The sequence below is a fragment of the Petaurus breviceps genome, unplaced genomic scaffold (genome assembly GCF_028583685.1).
Source record: "Petaurus breviceps papuanus isolate PSGF00001 unplaced genomic scaffold, PetGlider_PUasm1.0 140, whole genome shotgun sequence".
Taxonomy (NCBI): Eukaryota; Metazoa; Chordata; class Mammalia; order Diprotodontia; family Petauridae; genus Petaurus; species Petaurus breviceps.
Window position 1 is genome coordinate 406937 of NW_027185698.1, and position 20938 is coordinate 427874.

Below are 20938 nucleotides of genomic sequence, written 5' to 3' on the forward strand. Positions count from 1 at the left end.
TCTCTCTCTCTCTCTCTCTCTCTCTCTCTCTCTCTCTCTCTCTCTCTTTTGCTTTTTGGAGGGGGAAGGCAGGGCAGTTGAGGTTAAGTGACTTGCCCAAAGTCACACGGCTAGTATGTGTTAGGTGTCAGAGGCCAGATATGAACTCAGGTCCTCCTGACTCCAGGGCTGGTACTATATTCACTACACCACCTAGCTGACCCCCATTCATATCCTTTAAGATTGAGTGTTACCACTAAGAAAGTAAACCAAGAATATCACAGAAAGATCCCATGCTTTTCCAAAAAAAAACAAAAACAAAAACAAAACCCATTATTCTTTGTGGTAGAAAAATAAAATGGAAACACAACTGGTACGCACAGACTGGTGAACAGATAAACAAAAGTAAAAATATATTTGTATGTCATTGTACAATAAAAAAATACCAGATTCAGTGACATAAAGAAAAGGTCCATATATCCCAAAATATTTATAGAAGCAATAAAAACAACAGATCAATTATGAAATGGTTAACCAGATAAAAACTATACCTGAAGGTGCTGAAACAACAAAAAGGATGAATACCAATGCAAAGGAATTAAGCAGAGCCATGAAAAAATGTTCAAATGACAAAAAAAATAAAAGAGAACAAAAAAAAAAAAACAATCAAAACTGAATTTTACAAATTATAATGGTCACTACTGACCCCCTCCTTTTAAATAAATGAATGAATGAGTAAATAAACATTAAAAGATGCCTCTTCCAACCCGCTGCAAAGATTAGACTTCTGGACATCATATATTAGACTTTTTCTTATGCTAACTGGTTTTGCTAAATTGTTCTTTTCTGCCTTTTTAAAATTTTAAATTGTTATAAGAAATAGCTCTCTGGGAGACAGGAGAGGATAAAAATCTATTTTTAGAAGAAATGACAAACATGAGAAATTAAGAGAATATTTAAAGTATTATATGTACAGTTACAGAGCAAGACAACAGAGAATATAAATAATGAATAGAATCATGTAAAGGAAAATAATACGAAAAACACAAGAATATAAGTACAATGCAATAACCAGTATTGATCCAGATATCTGTAGAAGAAATATACTTCCCACCCTTAGTCAGTGGAGAAGTGCTACAGTTTTTTCTTCTTCAATTTTTTTTAACATTTTAAAGTTCTGAGTTCCAAATTCTATCCCCTCCCTCTACCCTAGCTCCCTCCCTGAGACAGTAAGCAATCAGATATAGATTATATATGTGCAATTCTGTAAAACATTTCCATAATAGTCATTTTGTACAAGAATTGAATAAAAGCAAAAAATTAAAGAAAAAGTGAAAAACATCATGTTTCAGTCTATTCAGTCAGTATCAGCTCTTTCCATGGAGGCAAACAGTATGCTTTCATTATTAGTCCATTGGGACTGTCTTGGATCATTGTACTGCTGAAAATAGCTAAGTCATTCACAACTGTTGATCAAAAAATACTGCTGTTACTGTGTACAACGTTCTCCTGGTTCTATTCACTTCACTATGCCTCAGTTCATCTAAGTCTTTCCAGGCTTCTCTGAAAGCATTTTGCTTGTCATTTTTTATAGCATAACAATATTCCATTACAATCATATGCCACAGCTTGTTTAACCATTCCCCAATTGATGTGCATTCCTTCGATTTACAATTCTTAGCCACCACAAAAAGAGCTGCTATAAATATTTTTGTATGAATATTTCATTTTCCGTTTTTCTAGATGTCTATAGGATACAGACCTAGAAGTAGTATAGCTGGATCAAAGGGTATGCACTTTTATAGCCCTTTGGGCAGAGTTCCAAATAGCTCTTCAGAATCATTGGATCAGTTCACAACTCTACCAAACAGTGCATTAGCGTCCCAGTTTTCCCACATCCTCTCCAACATCCAACATTTTCCTTTTTTTGTCATATTAGTCAATCTGATAGGTATGAGATAGCATCTCAGAACTGTTTTAAAATTTGCACTTCTCTAATCAAAGGTGATGTAGAGCATTTTCATATAACTATAGATAGTTTTGTTTTGTATGAAAATTTCCTGTTCATAACCTTTGACCATTTAATAACTGGGGAATGACTTGTATTTTTATAAATCTGACTCAGTTCTCTATATATTTGAGAAATAAGGCCTTTATCAGAAATACTTGTTGCAAATTTTTCTCCCAGTTTTTGCTTTCCTTTTAATTTTGGTTGCATTACGTTTGTTTGTACAAAAGCTTTTTTAATTTTATATAATCAAAATGATCTATTTTACATTTTGTAATAATGCTCTCTGTATCTTCTTTAAGAATGATTTTCTCATCTATCTACTTAAATCCAATTCCCTTGTATGTTATGGTCCTATTCAAGAAAGGACAAATAGCAGAAGCTAGATTATGAAGATAGGATGGTCTGCTTATCTACAAGGGTCCCAGCTCCATGAGCAGTTTTCCAGTCTACTGCAGACTGACTGGCACCTGTCTTGACTCCCAAGGACACATAGAGAATCCAGTCTGGGATGTAAACAACAAATTATGTCAGTTTAGGGGTGTCCTTCGTCCTTGCCACATTCAGGGCTTCCTGAATACTCTGGGTCCGGTGTTTCAGGAAAATATGCCAACTCAAAACAACAAGTTCAGGGGACCCCTTAACATTCCTTAATATAGGCACTGTGCCAAGCACTGGGGATACAGAGAAAGCAACAATTTCTATTCTCAAAAAGCTTACAATCTAATGGGAGAAACAATATGCAAACAGCTACATACAAAAAACATATATACATACACACACGCACACACAGGGTAACCCTGAGGTAATACTAAAGGAAAGCACTAGCATTAAGGGGCTGGGCCAGGGGAGAGAAACCCAGAAAAGGCTTCTTGCATAAAGTGGCATTTTGGCTAATATCTACAGGCAGTCAGGGAAGCCAGGAGTTGAAGAAAAGGTATGTGAAACAGCCAATGAAAATGCACAGAGTAAGGACATAAGGTGTCTTGTTCAAGGAATACCAAAGAGTTCAGTATTACCAGACTGCAAAGTATGTGAAGAGGAATAAAGTTTGTAATTAGACTAGAAAGGTGGAAAGGGAGCAAGTTATAAAGGGCTTGAAAAAACAAACAAACGAGTGTACATTTGACCCTAGGGGTGACAAGAGTTAAGGATATTCAGACCTGAGCTTAGGGAGATCAACTTAACAAATGAGTATATAAAAAAACTAGAAAAGTAGGAAGGGGGCAGATTATGAATGGCATTAAACACCAAAGAGAACACTATCAGAGAGAGACAGCAGAAGGTCATAAGGACTAATATGCAGGTGGTAGCAGTGTCAGAAGAGAGAAGGGGAGCACATAACTACACATACTGGAAAGCCAGAATCAATAACACTTGGCAAGAGACTGAACATAAGCTATAGAGAATGAAGAGTTGAGGATAATACCTAAGCTCTTAAGTCAACCTGGGTAACTAGCACCCTCATCACTATGAAAGTTCAGAAGAGTAGAGAATTTGCAGGGAAATGTATTCAGTTTTAGACATGCTGATAACAAAAACTCCAGGATATTCATTTCAAGATGATCCACTAGCAACTGGGAGGAGTTCAGGAGAAGTTAGGGCTAGATAAGTAAGTCTAGAGAATCATGGAGATGTTAAATGAATCCAATTAACAAGAGGCTGATGAAATTTAAAAGCAAAATACTATAGAGAAGAAAAAGGGGTGTGTGGTAGATGAAGACCCAACAAAGACAGTGAGAAAAGGTAATCAAACAGGTATAACTAGGATAAAGTAATGAGAAGACAGTATCATGAAAAAAAAGTAACAGTGTAAGAGGCTACAGAGAGGACAAAAAGAATAAAGATCATATATACAAAAATAGCATCAATTAAATTATTATTTGTTGATGGAATCAGACTACTTTGCTTGCTTTGTTTTCCTGTCTTATGGATCATCAGGGCTAAACAGTGCATCACTACTAGACCAGCCAAATCTACTGAAGAACAGAAAAGAATGTACACATCAGCATCCTTAGGCTGTCCAAGAGTGTCCTTGACACTATAAGTAGGTTCAATGCCAAAAATGGACACAGTTTATCAATGGAAAGACAATGAAGAAGATACCTTACCATCTGCCTTCCTGACAGACCCTAACAACTACTAGGGCTATATAAACCCTGTAGTTTAGGTGTGTCTCTTTAGTAGCAAGGTTATTAAGCTGGGGTCCATGAAATTTTTTAGAAATATTCTGATAACTGCATTTCAATACAATTGGTTCTGTTTCTAATTCTAAGTATTTTCTTATACATTTAAATACATTATTTTGAGGAGACAACTGTCTTTACAAGACTGCCAATGGGATCTATGACACAAGAAAAGGTTAAGGGGTGCAGTGAGTAAGAGCGCCAGCCCCAGAGTCGCGACACCTGGAATCAGTTCTGGCCTCAGATACTTCACACCCACACACCCCCACACACAAAAAAACTGGCCGTGTAACCTTGAGCAAGTTACTTAACCCCAATTGCTTTTAAAAAAATAAAAATTAAAAAAAAAAGTTAAGAATCCCTTCCCTAGAAAAAATATGAGTTCCTTTATAGTAGGAACTATCAATTTTCTATATGCATCCCCAAGGCACAGCACAGTTTATGATACATGATAACATTTAACATAAAGTTATTCATTCTGACTTTCTATCAAGCCCCATTCTCCCTTGTACCTAGAATAGTGCCCGGTACATAACAGGTATTTAATAAATGTTTGCTGACTGAAATTCCAAACAGGCCCAGAAGTAATTAATCATCATCCACTTTGTATACTTATGTGCTTTTTAAAAAGCATTTTTGATTAAGACTTAGGATTTATAAATTTATATTAAGCCAGGAATTATCATTATAATCAATGTGCTTAATAGGTATCATTATATTGGGTTTCATGTTCATCACTGAGCTAAAATTTACCATATGTTCAATAACTGTATTAATTCTCATTAAATACATCTCAAGAAAAACTGTATTTATGTTCTAGGGCTCAGTTTCTAGCATTCCAATATGCAGGGCCTAAGGCTCTCAAAGTATACTAACCTCACCAACAGATTTGTGGTACAACAGGCTTTAGAACAGTATCTATCATCTAAACTTTCTGTCTCTCAATGCTTAACGAGTGTTAAGTATTTCTTAAATGAAAAACTCACCCTAGTAATCCTTTCCCTTAGTACTTATTTTTCTATCAAAAACTTCATCACTATCCTCCATTTATTCAGTGAATATGTAATCTGATCAGTTATGAATATTCTCCCCATTGTCATATATCAAAATTGATCCCTTTCTCATCCTGTGTAATTCCCATCTTTGTTGTTCCATTGACTATCCACTGTGGTTCTTTTAATATGTTTATGGCTAGGTTAATAATAGCACTTAAAACCAACAATCTGCTATCCTGTATTCTTATTCCTTGAATGATATACTTAATTTCCTTCTCATATATGTCCTAGAATAAGCCTGTGTGACCTGTGGCCCACCAAAGGATTTAGAGCAGCCCCATGAAAAATACAGAGGAAAACATCCTTTGTATGTAGAGAAAATCCTTTGGTGCACCACAAGCAGCCTGTGGGCTACAAGCTGTGAAGGCCTGTCTCAGAAGGATCATGAATTTTATACCACACCACATATGAAGTCAAAATAGGTAAGATACTGCTACCTACTGACAAAACTCCTTTTGGCAGATATATGCAATTGTGATTCTTCAATAATCACTTAGTTCCATGAATCACAGCTGCATATAAGCATAACTGGGAGAATATCAGTGTTTCAAAGTTGGACTTCAGCAACAAGAGTCATATTGGGATATATGAAAAAGTGCTCAAATGTAAGCCAGACCAATTTCCTCCTATTAAACAATTTTGGGCCCAAAACAATGTTTATCCATAGCTCCAGAGCTATATCATACAAGCACATACTTAGGTACACTTACATACACACACAATCAGAAGACTGCATATTCAGGAATATGTCCTTTATATTTGAGCATACTCCATTTTCTTATCCATTCTGTTTTTCACCACTGATGTCAAAGAACACTTCTTCTGGATACCCAAGAATACACCACTGAAAAGGCCCTACAGAATTCTGGGGTTTAATGAAATCTGGACAAAGCCAGCAATAAAAAGGACTATCTGGATAACTGTACCATAGCTAGGAAAGCCCTCTAAAATCTAGATTTTGTGAAGGACATACTCCATAATGATGAACACTTTGGTGACCTTTCTCCTGGTGTTCCTGTTCTCCTCCTTTGAGGTTGATCCTCAGAAAAACCCTGAAAAAATTATTTTCACAGTCATGTCTGCCATAGACTACTTCTACTACTTTAACAAATTTGACAGGCAGTCATACCGTGGGAAAGAAAGACACCAAAATGCTCAACTCTTGAAATACCACCTCTTCCTGTTAGTGCTATTCTAAAAGCACCTACTAAAAAAGTTTGAGTGGCTCCCTACTACCTCCAAGATAAACTACATTTAATTACCTTCACAATCAGGTTACAGATGATCTTCCCAATCTTATTACACATTCTTCCCCTTTACATAGAAAATTCTAATCAAACTGGAATACCTTCCTGATTCTTAAAAAAAACAATTTATTTTCTTTCTCCATGCCTCTGAACTAGTGTAAGAATATGTGCCTATAATCTAGTCCCATCATCACCTCCACCTCTAAGAATCTGTATTTCTTTTCAAAACTTAAGTCAAGTTAAGCTACCACTTATGAGGCCTTCCTTGAACTCTCCAGCCATCCAATAAAATCACTCTATATATACTTTTTCAATTTACTTAGAGGCACATCCTGATAAAAAGAAAATTCCTTGATGGCAGGAACTGAAATATTGTCTTCTTTGTATCCTCAGGACCTAGCATTGAATCTGTCACACAGTAGGTGCTTAATATATGCTCATAATTGGTATTGGTCAAGTCAGGCACACAATTCTAATCATATTCCTTCTTGCTAAGATCCTCCAAAGAAAAAATTTTACATCTATCCTAATTACATTCCTCCAGCCCAATGTTCTAACCAGGTAGATCTTTTGGGATACTAATCATCATCAGACATGTTAATTATCCCTCTCTGGCTTTGTGTCATCTTCAAATTTCAAAAGCATGTCACCTATGCCTTTATCTAAGCAACTGATTTTTTAAAGAACACAGAGCCAAGGACAAATTTCTGAAGCACTTCATTAAGACTCTTCCTTCCAAGTTTACAATGAACTATTAATGACCACCCTTTGACTGGTCTGATAAGAAAATACTAGGAGAAATCTGCAGAACCCCACAATAAGAACCTGAGGCTTGGGAACACTGAACAAAGATAAGAGCTCATTAGTGAACAATGTTCCTGCAGTTCTTCCCTCTCAATAAGTTATTTGCCAAAACTGAGGCAAACAGGGTTTAAGGGACTCCTTTCAATCACTTTGAAATCTGCATCTCTTTATCTTCTCCACACAGTGTGAAAAATTTCATCAAATTCTTTGCTGACACTCTTTATGAGAACAACCAATCTCTCCTACTTTAACTTCCCATGCAGAATTTTATTCGAAGAAGTTATGAGTTCTACTGTCCTTTCTCCAACAGTCTTTGAAATAAGAGTGTCAAAAACTTTTGTGCATGCTTAACTATTTCAAGCTTTTGTCTGCTCTTCTATTATAAATGCTAAAATGAAGTTACCACTTTTCATGGAAAGTTCTTGTCAATTTTTCTTGCTGCTAAGAATCCAATACTGAAGTCCCCTTCGATGCCTCCTCCATTTTGAAGGAAAAATTACGATTAAACAAGAAATTATTAGGTACTCTTACACAGCAAACATCCAAGGCACTGAATTTTATTATCACTATCATCAGCATGTCTTCACCTCAGACACGTGAACTATCTCAAACTTGTCTTCTATATCTTTCCTTCTACCTAGGTTTTATATTTTTATGATTATGACATATATGATACAATTACTATATGGATAGTATTATATATTATGACATAATATATTATTATATTGATTAATATTATTATTGTTAATGTTAATATCAATTATAGAATTATAAATAATATGTAATCATATATTATGTGAATTATATAATTATCATCAAGCTTCAAATAAGAGTGGAATTATTACACTTCACTTCTATTTCTGCTACTGAACATGCTTTCTGATTTCCTCAGAGAAATATATTGACAATAAATAATGTTACTTATTCTACTCTCCACCATTCCTTTTTCCTTTTTAAACTTAATCTATTCCTTTGAATTAAGACTACCCCTCCAGAACCATATTTCAATGGTATCAATGCAGTCAAATATATTTCCTTGGTCTGTTTCACCTCACTTATTACCCATATTTTGTACATTTATATATACAGCTGAGGCAATGAATCTCATTACTGACTCCTTTGTTGGTTTGACTTTTTTTTCCCCTACTGTGAATTTCTTGTTATTTTTCTTCAGATATTGAAGTTTATCTCTATAGTGTCTAGGGTGATAGATATACTTGGGCAATTTTTATTTTCTTTTGCAATCACAGCTCTTTAAATTAGATTTTTAAAACTTCAGAAAAATATACTTTTACCAAACTTTGTTAGGTAAACTCTTTCCTCGCCAAAATCCTGTCATTATTCTATTTTAAGTTAATGTCCAAAAATCCAAAACCTCTTCTTTAGAGAACATTTTCTGACAAGCTACTCACTTTCAAATTATGCCTTTTCTTCTGAAGCCCTTGTCATCAATCAACAGCAGACACAGAAATACTACTGTAGCCTTCTAAAATCTTCAGTTTCTTACCCTAGTGTAGCAACTATAGCTGACACAGTGGACAGAGGACTGGGTCTGACGTCAGATTCAAATCTGGCCTCGGAAACTTTCTAGACTGGGGCAAATTGGCCCCAGTTTCCTCAAATGTAAAATGGAAATCATAGTAATACTCACCTCCTAGGGTCGTTGTGAGGATCAAATAAAATATTTATAAAGCACTAAACATAGTGCCTGGCACACACTGGGCAATTAAATGCTTGTTCCCTCGTTCCCTTCGTAAACTATAGAAAAGCTTCCTGGATTCTTTATGGCAGTACTATTTGTGTCTATATGAAAGAGCAGGATTATTTGTGCCCATATGAAACCAGAAGTACATAGTAATCAGCTCTGCCACACACTAACTGTATAATCTTGGACAACTCATTTGGACTCTCAAGACTTCAGTTTCCTAATAAGTAACAGGGGAAGTATATGACTAGATTACTTCTAATGTCACTTCCAGTTCTGATTATATGAAATCACAAGTAAAATCTGAGATGTTAGGTTGTTGTGGGATTTTTCTGACTGAAATGCGATTTTAAAATTAATAAACTGTTAGAGTTGCTTTCATCATGCACCAAAGACACTAAAACAAGCATAAGCAAGTAGACAGGTGCAACTGAAGCAAACAAAGCCAAAGAAAAATTCTATGTAGATAATGAAAAATTATCTTTCACATTAAGTCAACATTATACCTTTATACTTGGTGACTTCAACCCAAAGAGACCCACATGTGAAAGGAACAAAGTTGGAAAATATGACTTAAAATCCAGATAGATTACTCAAAAATTTGTATGTCAGGAGTATTTTTTCCAAGAAGAAAGAAAGCTCTAAATGCAGTAATCACCCCAAACAATTTTTTAAAAGACTTTGCCTATCTTGATAGGAAATAGTTATCAACACCAGAATTATTTCAGAATCAGAGGAAAAAAGATATGAAACTAATCAGAAAGTTAAACTCAATACAGAGGAAAAAAGGAAAAGAACTTGAATGCAACTATAGCTAGCTACTCCAAACTAACCTGCTGAAAAGAGGCTTTGACTCCAAATACCAGGAAAGGGCCACAAGACACATTAATATTTTTAGTTCTCAGAGAAGGGTCAGCAAGGCAAAATTAATTTTTTCAACAAGAATACCAAATGAATCTCACCCAATGAACTGAGCCAGAAAATTTTCACATAAGGTCAAAACTCTCACTAATAAAAGTACTTAAACCATTCTGCCCTTTATAATCAATTAAGAAAACAGCTAAAATCTACCTATTCACTTTGAAGTTTTACATTTAATTATTTAGAATTGACTTGTTACATTCCTGACTCTCTGGTAATATGCTATTTTTATAAAATCAAGATAAAATTTATGAAGAAGTTTTTTTAAATGAATGAACTTCAAAGGCATTCTGTAAAGTCAATTAATATAGTTATCACAGCAGTCACTAAATGGTAATTTAAAATCTAATAAAAATGAAAAGGGAGTCCTCTGAAGATAATTTTCAGTGAATATTTAAAATAATACCATTAAAATACAATATTTAATATTAAGTGTTAGTACAGTAAAAAAGAATTGGCAAGTATTTTCATACATAAAAAGCACTTCCTTGTAATTCTTCTAGTTAATTCTGCTGAAAATGTGAAACATCTACCATGCAATCTAATACATAATAAAAGGACTAATTCATGGGCCCCACATAATTTGGCCTGATCTGTGCTCTACTATAGCCCATATCTATATTTAATCATGCTTATACAACTTATCACTTTGTATTATATAGTTGTTTATTTCATTTTCTAAGATTAGTATCTTTCATTTCTACTTAAATTGATTTTTCACAAGACATCCAACATCTAAAGCTTCACATTAATGTGTATTTCTAGCCCAATGTTACTTATGTCTCCATCAAAATTCTCCATGTTTCTTGAGACTATCATGTGGTACACAATGGATAAAGCACTCAGACCAGTCAGGAAGATCCGTGTTCATATCTGTTCTCAGATAAACCATATGACTCTGGGCAAGTCATTTAACCGGTTTGCCTCAGTTTCCTCAATTGTAAAATGGGGATAATAATAGCACCTACCTCCCAAGGTTGTTGTGAAGATCAAAGGAAATAATATTTGTAAAGCCCTTAGCACAGTGCTAGGTACACTTAAGTAGGCACTATACAAATACTAGCTACCTATAATTATTATTAATAATTATACTAGGTCCATCTAAATTGTAAGGCTCCATAACATATTTTTCTGTTTCTCATTTAAGAATCAGTCTAAATAAAATTCACTGAGGTTTATCCTCAAAAAAACAGACTACTAAGAGATCTTTTCTCATGGTCAAAAACAATTCAACTATTTTGGATGATAAAGGGGAGATCTGCATTCCATGTATACAGAATCAAATTCACTTCTTTAAGAAACATTCTTTAAATACCCCTTCAAAAGAAGCCACCTGGAAGAAAAATGAATTTGTAGATATATTACATTCACTAGTTTTCAAAATGGGAAATTAGAATTGTAAATAATCTTCTCTAACTTCCAAGAAAATCACCTATTTCCAAATAAGTGGCTTCAAAATATCTGATTTTATAATAACCCAAGAAAAGGACAAAGGAAAGCATAACAAATCCTTTAATAGTCAAGAGATATGATATACAGTGTAATCATCACTATTAGTACTCGATGGAGGGATACTGGAAGGAGGGAAGAAAAGAAAAATAAAAATTTCTTACCATTGATCTTTCAGGATATCCAAACAAATGGCCCCAGTGACAGAACTAATATTAGGATGCCAAATTTTAGTAATAAACCGCACCTAGAATGTATATATAAAGCATTACTTAAGATTTTTGTAAACAGAAATACCCACTATAAAAAATATATAAAGTCAAATTAACTTTAAAAATGCTGTTGGTCTTCAAGAGCAGTAAGATCTTTCACTCACTTATTAACATTATGGTGGCATTTTTAACTAGAAATTACAGTCATCAGAGGCAAGGGAGGCATCATTTCAAAAAGATCTTTTTACCAATTTCTTCCCCTTTTGCTTAATTCAACTTATCAAGTACTAAGCATCTACTAAGTGGGATACAGAAGTCCCTTGCCTGTAAACAATTTATAATAGAGATATGGGAAAAAAAGGTAAAATTAGGTATCAAAATAAGTGACATAAAGACATCTGCCGGTTCTTTACTGACTTCAACTTAAGTGAGGAAAAATAGAACAAGGAAAAGATTTTGGAGGAAGACAGAAAGAGTACAGGAGGAGCACAAGGTAGCACTCCACCTGACGAGGCTCTTCTACGTTCTCTTGTTTCGAGTTTTATTGATGCCTAATATTTTTACACCAATCAATTCCCACTCCATTTAACTACTGCCTTGGAAGAAAGGAAAACAGTAAACCAAAAACAACAGACTAAAGTTGCAAACATATGTCACATTGTAAGTACTCTCCCAAGCTCTATTAATAAAAAGGAAATTCATTTCTCTGGTCTTTGGAACTTAGATGTCCATTACAATTAACAGTTTGGCCTTTTTTATTTGCCCTTACATTATTGCAGGGACCATGTATTAAATTGCTCTCCTATATTATGCTTTCTTCACTTGGCATCAAATATTCTGATATTTCTCTGAATTTCTTGTATTTTACATTTCTTACAACATACCATTGCATTCACACATCACAATTTGTTAAGTAATATCACATTATCAATGGGCACTTATTTTAGTTTCCTTTTTTGTTGCTATTAAAAGGGCTGCTACAAACCCATATCCAGTTTTTTATATAAACTTTTATATTCTTGGTGGAATAAAGACTATAGGAATAATTCTCACTTATTACAGAGCCACTTCTCGGGAAAGACATCAAAGCAATAGTTTCAATTCTTATGTTATTATTCAAATACTCCTTAAAAAAGCAGTTCCAATTATTTCCAATATACAGAAGAGTGCACCAATTTATGTCACTTGTGCCTCAAATTCAAGGAGCTTGAGAAGAGCAGTTAATTTAAATAAGTATACTGAACAGCACAACAATAGGCTTGCTTTAAGCAAAAAACATTTATGTGAGAACTTACATCCTGTCTTTAAAAGTACTTTGTGAGAAGCATAAAGTCAGTATTGACCTCACCTACTATGTGCCACTAGAGCAGAATAGATCCTAAAATAACCTTTCTCAATTTAAAGATTTTTTTAAAAGGAAAAACATTCTATGTCATATATATAAAATAAGAATTCTATTTCCAGTTTAAGGGACAAAATACCACTGGTAGGTTTTCTCAATCTAATTGACAATTTTAGATTTTAAAAATGTCTCAAGGTAAGCAATTTGAGGATACTCAAGATGTTAATATATCTTGCTTTTATGTGTAATATATGCCAGAATTTCAAGGTTAATCAACCAAAATAACAACAAATTCTAGTCTAACGGACATTGCAAAAAATATATAGTTCTATGTTCTCCCCAAATTCCACAGGGTAATGTCTGATCAAATGTTGAATCATTTTCCTGTCTTGCAGTTATTTATTCATAAATGCCTGAACTAGTTTACTATGTCTGAAGAGGCCTCACTTCTGCTGTTATATTTTTTCTGTTGACTTATTTGTTCATATTCAAGGTCTTTGAGATTTCTTTTTCCTGAAATCTTTGGTACTTTCAGTCTTTTTCCCTCTTATTTTTTTCATTATACATTTCCTGTCTTCCTCCCCTTCGATTGGGGTCTCCTTGGGGACTGGATCTCAATCCTCCCATACTGGACAATTCATGGATCACTAGTCTAGGGCTTTGCCCCAACTGACTTTTAGGTAACCAGAACTGGGTGAAGCCAGCTGGATGCAGTGTTCTTTCCATCAAGCTTGGTTATGTGCCACCCATAGCCCTCCACCACAACCAGTCCTAGTAACATGTCCCACTCCATCCATTCTTCACTTCTCTAGCACTGCACCAGCAGTTCTGAGCCTGTTTTCCTATGAACTAACAGCTTAGAGTGCTTCTGGTTTGTAGCCTCCAGAGCCTAGAGTCTCCACAGAGCTGAGAAGGGAAGTAGTGAGCTGTCAGGATTCAGAAAGTGGGTTTTGATATAAACTTGTATCACTTCCATGGGTGTCTATAGTGCAGTCTTGCTGGCTAGTAGCATGGGAGGTAGAGAAGAGGTGCTAAGTCAACTCAGGGTCAGTGAGCATCAATTCCTGGGGTTTAGGGTTGTTGTTTTCTTGGGAGATTTTTTGTTTCTTAAAAACATTTTTTTTTTACTCTGGGTATCCTAGATCATGGAAATACCTGAAGTTGCTTATTACTCTTTGGTGCATAATTTCTATTCTGATGATTTGTGAGGTCACGGGAATCACAGAAAACATCTAGTTCACCATTTTGTTGCTTATGTGGTCCTCAAGTCCAACATAACATAAAACATGATATAATGAAGAAACGTTTCAGTAATTTAAAACATTAGCAGAGGGTAGTCACAACTAAATAGCATCAATATTGATGACTCAAATGACTATTACTTTTCCCCTTCCTTACCTTTCCCTTATCTGGCTCTTCACCATAATACTCAAATGGATCTCAATCTGTGAGTTTTTCCTAAAACTACATAGATCACAACTCCATAAGTTCTATGAGGGCAGCCCTACCCACTATGTTGAAGGGTTTTCTTACTCTCTGCTGGCAGACAAAGACTGGTTGTCTTCTATCACTCTTCAAGATAGCCAGCCCATCTTCTCTTCATATCATCATTTCTTTGATGCCCTCTTTTACTCCTGCTTTTTCAATATTACTCAACAGTTGTACACTGAAGCGTTCTCACACCTGCCACATGCCTTTCCATTTCCATACATTTCCATTAACAGACATTTTTAATTTTTCAGAATCGTTGTATTCCACATTTCACTGCCATACTGCAATGGCACAAAATATGGAACTGTTTCATTTCTGTCTTTATCTCCGTGGCACAATGTCTGGCATATAGCAAGCATTTAATAAATACTTGTTAACTGACAATTGGAAAGTTTTAAATGGTGTCTGGCTTTATGGGAAGTTTTGCAATTTTTAGAAGTGAATCCAACCCACTATCTTCTTCTTGTTCAACTCAGGCCATATTTCTTTGTGATGATAGATTCTTTTCTAAAAAATTTTTTAATGTTCCAAGATTCAATGCAAGCAGCGCATCACTACTTGCAAACAAGAACATCTGAAGGGCCTCAGTTTCTCTTCAACCAATACTCTATAGCAGATCTCTTCCATCACATAATAAACACATTTTATGAATATACAATTCTCTCTCTTATACCTCACCTGATGTTAATGATGAAAATGGTCATTGAATATTGTTATCCCTGTTGTTAGAAGTTGAAAGGAATCTTTACTTCAGTCAATTGTAAAGTAGTAAAAAATTATATACAGTCTATTATTAAATATCACTTGGTTTAAAACTACTTATTCAGAAAATTTGGATCTCAAAAGCTTGTGAAACTAAAATGTTATAAACTAAAAGTAAATAAATTTTTTTAAGAAAACTACTTATTCACTATTAATCTTAACCAAGGATTCCCCTGTTTCATCAGAGTTTCATGCACTCTGAAAGATTTTTAGATAGATGAAATAATAAGAATGTGTTCAGTACCTATTTTCTCAGTTAACTTTTTTTGGTTTTATTAAGGGGTGAGATTTTTGTTTAAATGCTTTGTTATCTTTATCACTTTAAGAGATCCTTCATATTAATCATTAATTGCCATTAACAATTGTGCATCTATACAAATTTCATCAAGTTTTTTCCTTCTCTGTTCCCTTCAGTACTATTTCAGCCTTCACTATAAAATATCCAGAACTAAGATGTTAGGAGTTCAGGGTGGTTCCACTGTCCTCGAAAATGAAGTTACTTAAGAGCATCTTCCTAGGGCCAGCTAGGGTGGCACAGTGAATAGAGCACCAGCCCTGGAGTCAGGAGGACCTGAGTTCAAATCTGCCCTCAAACACTTATCACTTACTAGCCGTGTGACCTTGGGCAAGTCATTTAACCCCAGTTGCCCTGCCCCCCCCCTTTTTTTTTTCTTAAAAGAGTATCTTTCTTATTTTTCTTCCGTTTTCATCCTTTACCTGTGGAATTACATTGCCTAGCTGGATTTTTTCTCAAACTTTTTAAAAACTCATTTTTCCTTTCACTGCTTCTCTCTGCTTAACAAGATCACACTCCTCTTCATTAACCATCACCCTACTCTTAATATTTTACAAACAAGTCTATGTTCTCACCCCAGGCTGCCTGGGGCTACCATCCCTCTTTTCTTGGCAATTAAGTCAAATGGCTGAAATTTACTATAACATCACTACAGTCTGTCAGTATCACTTCTGTCATCCATTTACAATTTTTATTTAAATATTTAATTGTTTAGTTATTTCAATTATATACCATATCCTTTTCCTCATTATTATACTTCTATCTTAATTTTTGAAAATTCTGTCAATGCCTTGACAAGTCAATGGTCTGACTGCAGAGACAGCTGATTCAGGGTAAATCCCACATCACAAACAAATGATTATTGAAATATTATTTATTTCATTTCTTTCATGTTATTTGTTGTTCATCATGTCAAGAATTTACCAATTCTCTTTAAAAATATGTTCAATAGTCATGAGACTACTCTGTAATGATGTACAAGTATTTGTGTCTCAATACTATCTCCTCAACCAACTCTTTTTCACAAATACCACTTTTGAACTGAAGGCACCAAGTATCAACTGATTTAATTTTGAGTCCTATCAAGTTTTTCATAGAACTTATCTCCCTCTTCATTTTCAGCAACAAATGTTGATACATAAGTTGTAATGACATTCTTAGTGGCCTTTTTGCAAATACTATGATGAGTATAATATTAAATTGCCAAATATGTGATAAATTAACATTTCTTTTTGTCTTTGGACATACAATAAAAACATCTGTACCTACTCAATTTTTCTGCCTCTCCAAGGAATTATCTGTAGATTCATCCTTCCATTTAGCTATAATTTGCTTCACTTTAGCTACAGCTAATAAATATGCATAAAACAAATTTCACTAAACCAGTCACTAATCAAAGTTTCAAAAGGAGTAAAAATTATATTTTTAAAACTATATTACAACCTGTTTTAACAGTGCACTATGAACTATGGGACCTTTCCTCTTGAATTGGAGGCAAAACTTTTTTAAGTGTTGTCTTTCTCATCAGAATGTAAACTAATAGATCTTTTATTACCCGGAGTTTATTAGCATAATGCTTTACAGAGTAAGTACTTACTAAGTTTGTTTCCCTTCATCCAAAATTCATTCATTTAATTTGTAGTGATAAATATCAAGATGGATATAGAGCAGCTCTGGCACATCAAAAGTCAAATTAACAATATAAATGGCCTAAAAACCATGTGACTCAGTATATTTTGCCCACTTTTGAACTACTTTGATACCATTTACTAAAGTGAAAAGATTATTATGAGAATTAAATAACTTTTTTTAGGTAGTTAGGTGGACCAGAAAATAAAGGGTTAGACTTGGAATCTGAGAGACATGAGTTCAAATCCATCCTCAGAAAATTTCCAGCTGTGTGAGCCTGGGCATGTCACTTAACATCTGTCTGCCTCAGTTTCCTCATCTGTAAAAATAGGGATAAAAATAGGACCTATGTCCCAGGGTTCCTGTGAGGATAAAATAAGCTAGGATTCATAAAGCACTTTGCAAACTTAAGAAATTATATAAATGATATCTATAAATGTCCCTGTTACTGAGGCCATGCCTTGTTTGAAACCTTTGCATAATAAAACCTGCCAGGATTTACATTTGCTATCTAGAATCAGATAACCCTGGGTTATCCCTACACACCACAATGAGGCAATGGAGTAGGATGTCAAAGACTTTAAAATTACTTTTAAAAAGTGAAGCAAGAACTGTGTTAGAGTAAATTAAAACATTTTAGTCTAATTTTGGCTAAGCACCCATCCCCAAATCTTATTTACCATAGACATTTCAATTCGCATAGTTTTATCAAGTTTTTGATATACTATCACTTTGTCCACCTCAAGGGAAAGGGGAGGGATGACTTTCTAAACACTAAAATAATTTCCCTAATTAACATTAGCTAGCAACAATATTGCAGGGACTGACTATTAATCCAGGTAGTCTCAATATCACAGAGCATATTAAGTTTAGAGTATAAAAATGTTTATTTCTTACAATCTGGTTGGTTAGACAGAACGGTATATAACACTGACAATGGAACTATCTTGGAGAAATTTCAGATATGAAAAGTTAATAGCCTTCAAGAATCTCTATTACAGTAATTACTGAAAAAAATGTCACCTGACAGTGATGAGATAATTTTCTTCCTACTCCTAAAGTGTTTACCCTTTGCCATTCTCTTTTTTTAAACTTTTTATTTCTTTAAGATTGGGTCCCAGATCATTTACAGTACTGATTGGCACCCAGAACTCTGACTTGCTCTATTTCTAACTAAAGCCAGTTCACCTCTCTTTAGGCAGACAAATGGCTCCCTGTTCCATACTGATGCCAGATTTAGTGTACACAGCAAGACCTGCAAAGCCTATTGCAGCTCAGAATGGATGCATTCGAGATATCTACCACATGCAACTCTTCATTTAATTCTTGACACCAAGTGCTTTCCTTATTTCCTTTGAAGATGACTAACTAGTCCTCATTTCCAATGATGGTCTTATGAGGACTATCATACTATTAGAACACCTTCGATGGTCCAATCAGAAGAAAACCAAACATGTTGATTGTAATATAGAAGGCTTTTAGTCTTATCAGAAAGTCAATGATGATTTGAAAAAATTCAGTTATTTATACATTTATTCAATAAATGTTTATAATATCATAATAAGATTAGAAGGTATTCATATTCATCTGTACTAGACAACTGGATTTAGGACTTCACTGATTTAAAAATCTTGGAATTTCACTAATCAAATTTATAGCTCACTCCAAAAATGGTCATGATCAAAGTAAGAACCTAGAAATCACCCTCCAGGAAGTTCTCAAAGAAAACTGCCCTGATGTTTTCGAACCAGAGGGCAAAATAGAAGTTGAAAGAATCCACCAATCATCGCCTGAAAAAGATCCCCAAAAGAAAACTCCTAGGAATATTATAGCCAGGTTCCCGAAATTCTCAGATGAAGGAGAGAACATTACAAACAGCCAGGAAGAAACAATGTGAATACTATAGAAACACAATCAGGATAACTCAGGATCTGGCAGCTTCTACACAAGGGCTTGGAATATGATATTCTGGAGGGCAAAGGAGCTGGGATTAAAACCAAGAATCACCTACTCAGCAAAACTCAGTACCATGTTTCAGGGGAAAATATGATCATTTAGTGGAATAGAGGACTTTCAAGCATTCTTGATGAAAAAACCAGAGTTGAATAGAAAATCTGACATTCAGATAGAAGAAGCATGAGAAGGTAAACAGGGAAAAAAAATCTTATCAAAAGTTCAACTATTAACATTCCTACATGGAAAAATGATAATTGTAACTGATGAAACTTTTCTCAGTATGAAAATAGCTGAAGGGAATAGAAATATATATAGTCTATATCGGAGGGTATACGGGCGTATGAATTCATATGTGAATGTGTGTATATATGTTTACAGGTATACATAGAGGGCATAGGACCAATTTAATAGGAAGGGATGATACTTAATAGGTGAAATTAAGAGGTATAATGAGAGGAGATGGGGAGAGACAGAATGGAGTAAACTATCTCATATAGAAGAGGCAAGGGAAAATGGTTACAATGGAGGGAAAAAATAGGAAGGCAAAGGGAAATTGGTCAACCTTATTCTCATTGAATTTGGCTCGGGGAGGGAATGAAATACACACTAAATAGGGTATCTCACCCTACAGGAGAGTAAGGGGGAAGCAGATGAGAGGGGGGATGATGGAAGGGAAGGCAGGCTGGGGGGGAGGGAAGTTGGAAGCACCCACTTTTGAAAAGGGACAGGATGGGACGGCCAGGTAGCACAAGGAGTAGGAGCACTGGTCCCAGTGTTGGGATGAGCTGGGGATCGAACGGGCTCAGACACTTAGCACCCACCCTGAAACACCTGGCCATGTAACCTTGAGCAAGCTACTTAACCCCAATTGCTTAAAAAAAAAAGGGGGGGGGGGACACAGGATCAAAGTAGAGAACAGAACAAGTGGGAGGTGGGATAGGAGGGAGGGAAATAAAGCCAGTCTTTTACAATATATCTACTATGTTAACATTTTGCATTAGCTACACATGTTCAACCTATACTGCTTATCTTCCCAGTGAGGGTGGGCAACAAGGGAGGAAGAGAATGAATCTGGAATTCAAAGTTTTAAAATCAAATATTTAAATATATATATATAATTAATACTATTTTACATGTAATTGGGAAATATGATATACAGGCATTGGGGCATGGAGATCCACCATGCCCTACTGGTAAAGTCAAAGGGGGTATGGGAGAAGATATGGGAGAGAGCAGTTTGGAGGAGGGGACATCCTGTGGAACTATTTTGGGGTGGTGGGTAGGGGAAAAACAGAAAATTCGTAACTCAAAATCTGGTGGAAATGAATGATATAAATCAGAAGTTAATAAAACATTTGAAAAATGAAAAAAAAAGAAATTTTTTTTTAAAATTTAAAAAATTTAAAAAAAAAACAGAAAATAAAAAAGCTGATCAATGGTACAGATTAGAAAAACAAAAGACAGCTAGAACGCTCAATAAACAGTGCACTGGACTTGAAGTTAGAAGACCTGTGTTCCAATATGATAAGTACAGAAATGTTTTCTACATGTATAACCTATATCAAATTGTTTACCATCTCAGGGAGTAGAGGGGGGAGGAAGGGAGAGAACTTGGAACTTAAAATTTTTAAAAACAAATGCTAAAAATTGTTTTTACACGTATTGGGAGAAAATAATAAAATACTAGTCAAAAAAAGAAAAAAAAAGACCTGTGCTCAAATCCTGCCTCAGACTCATACTAGCTAGCTGTATGGTTTTAGACAAGTCATCTAAACAGTTTGACTTAGTTTCCTCATGCATAAAACTCCCTAAGGTTGCTGCAAGGATCAAATAACAGAGTATTTATAAAGTGCTTTGCAAACACTGCAATAACAAACGTTAGTTATTATTATTATTA

At 34.8% G+C, this 20938-nt stretch overlaps 1 protein-coding gene across 3 annotated transcripts in view; it reads right to left on the reverse strand.

Annotated features, from left to right (window-relative positions):
- UBE2K (ubiquitin conjugating enzyme E2 K) overlaps nucleotides 1-20938 on the reverse strand; it is a 75377-nt gene that overhangs the window by 20049 nt on the left and 34390 nt on the right. For all 3 annotated transcript variants that reach the window (XM_069068205.1, XM_069068224.1, XM_069068215.1), the window contains one exon: nucleotides 11519-11601. In XM_069068205.1, coding sequence (XP_068924306.1) covers nucleotides 11519-11601 — 83 coding nt within the window. The remainder of the gene's footprint in view (nucleotides 1-11518; nucleotides 11602-20938) is intronic.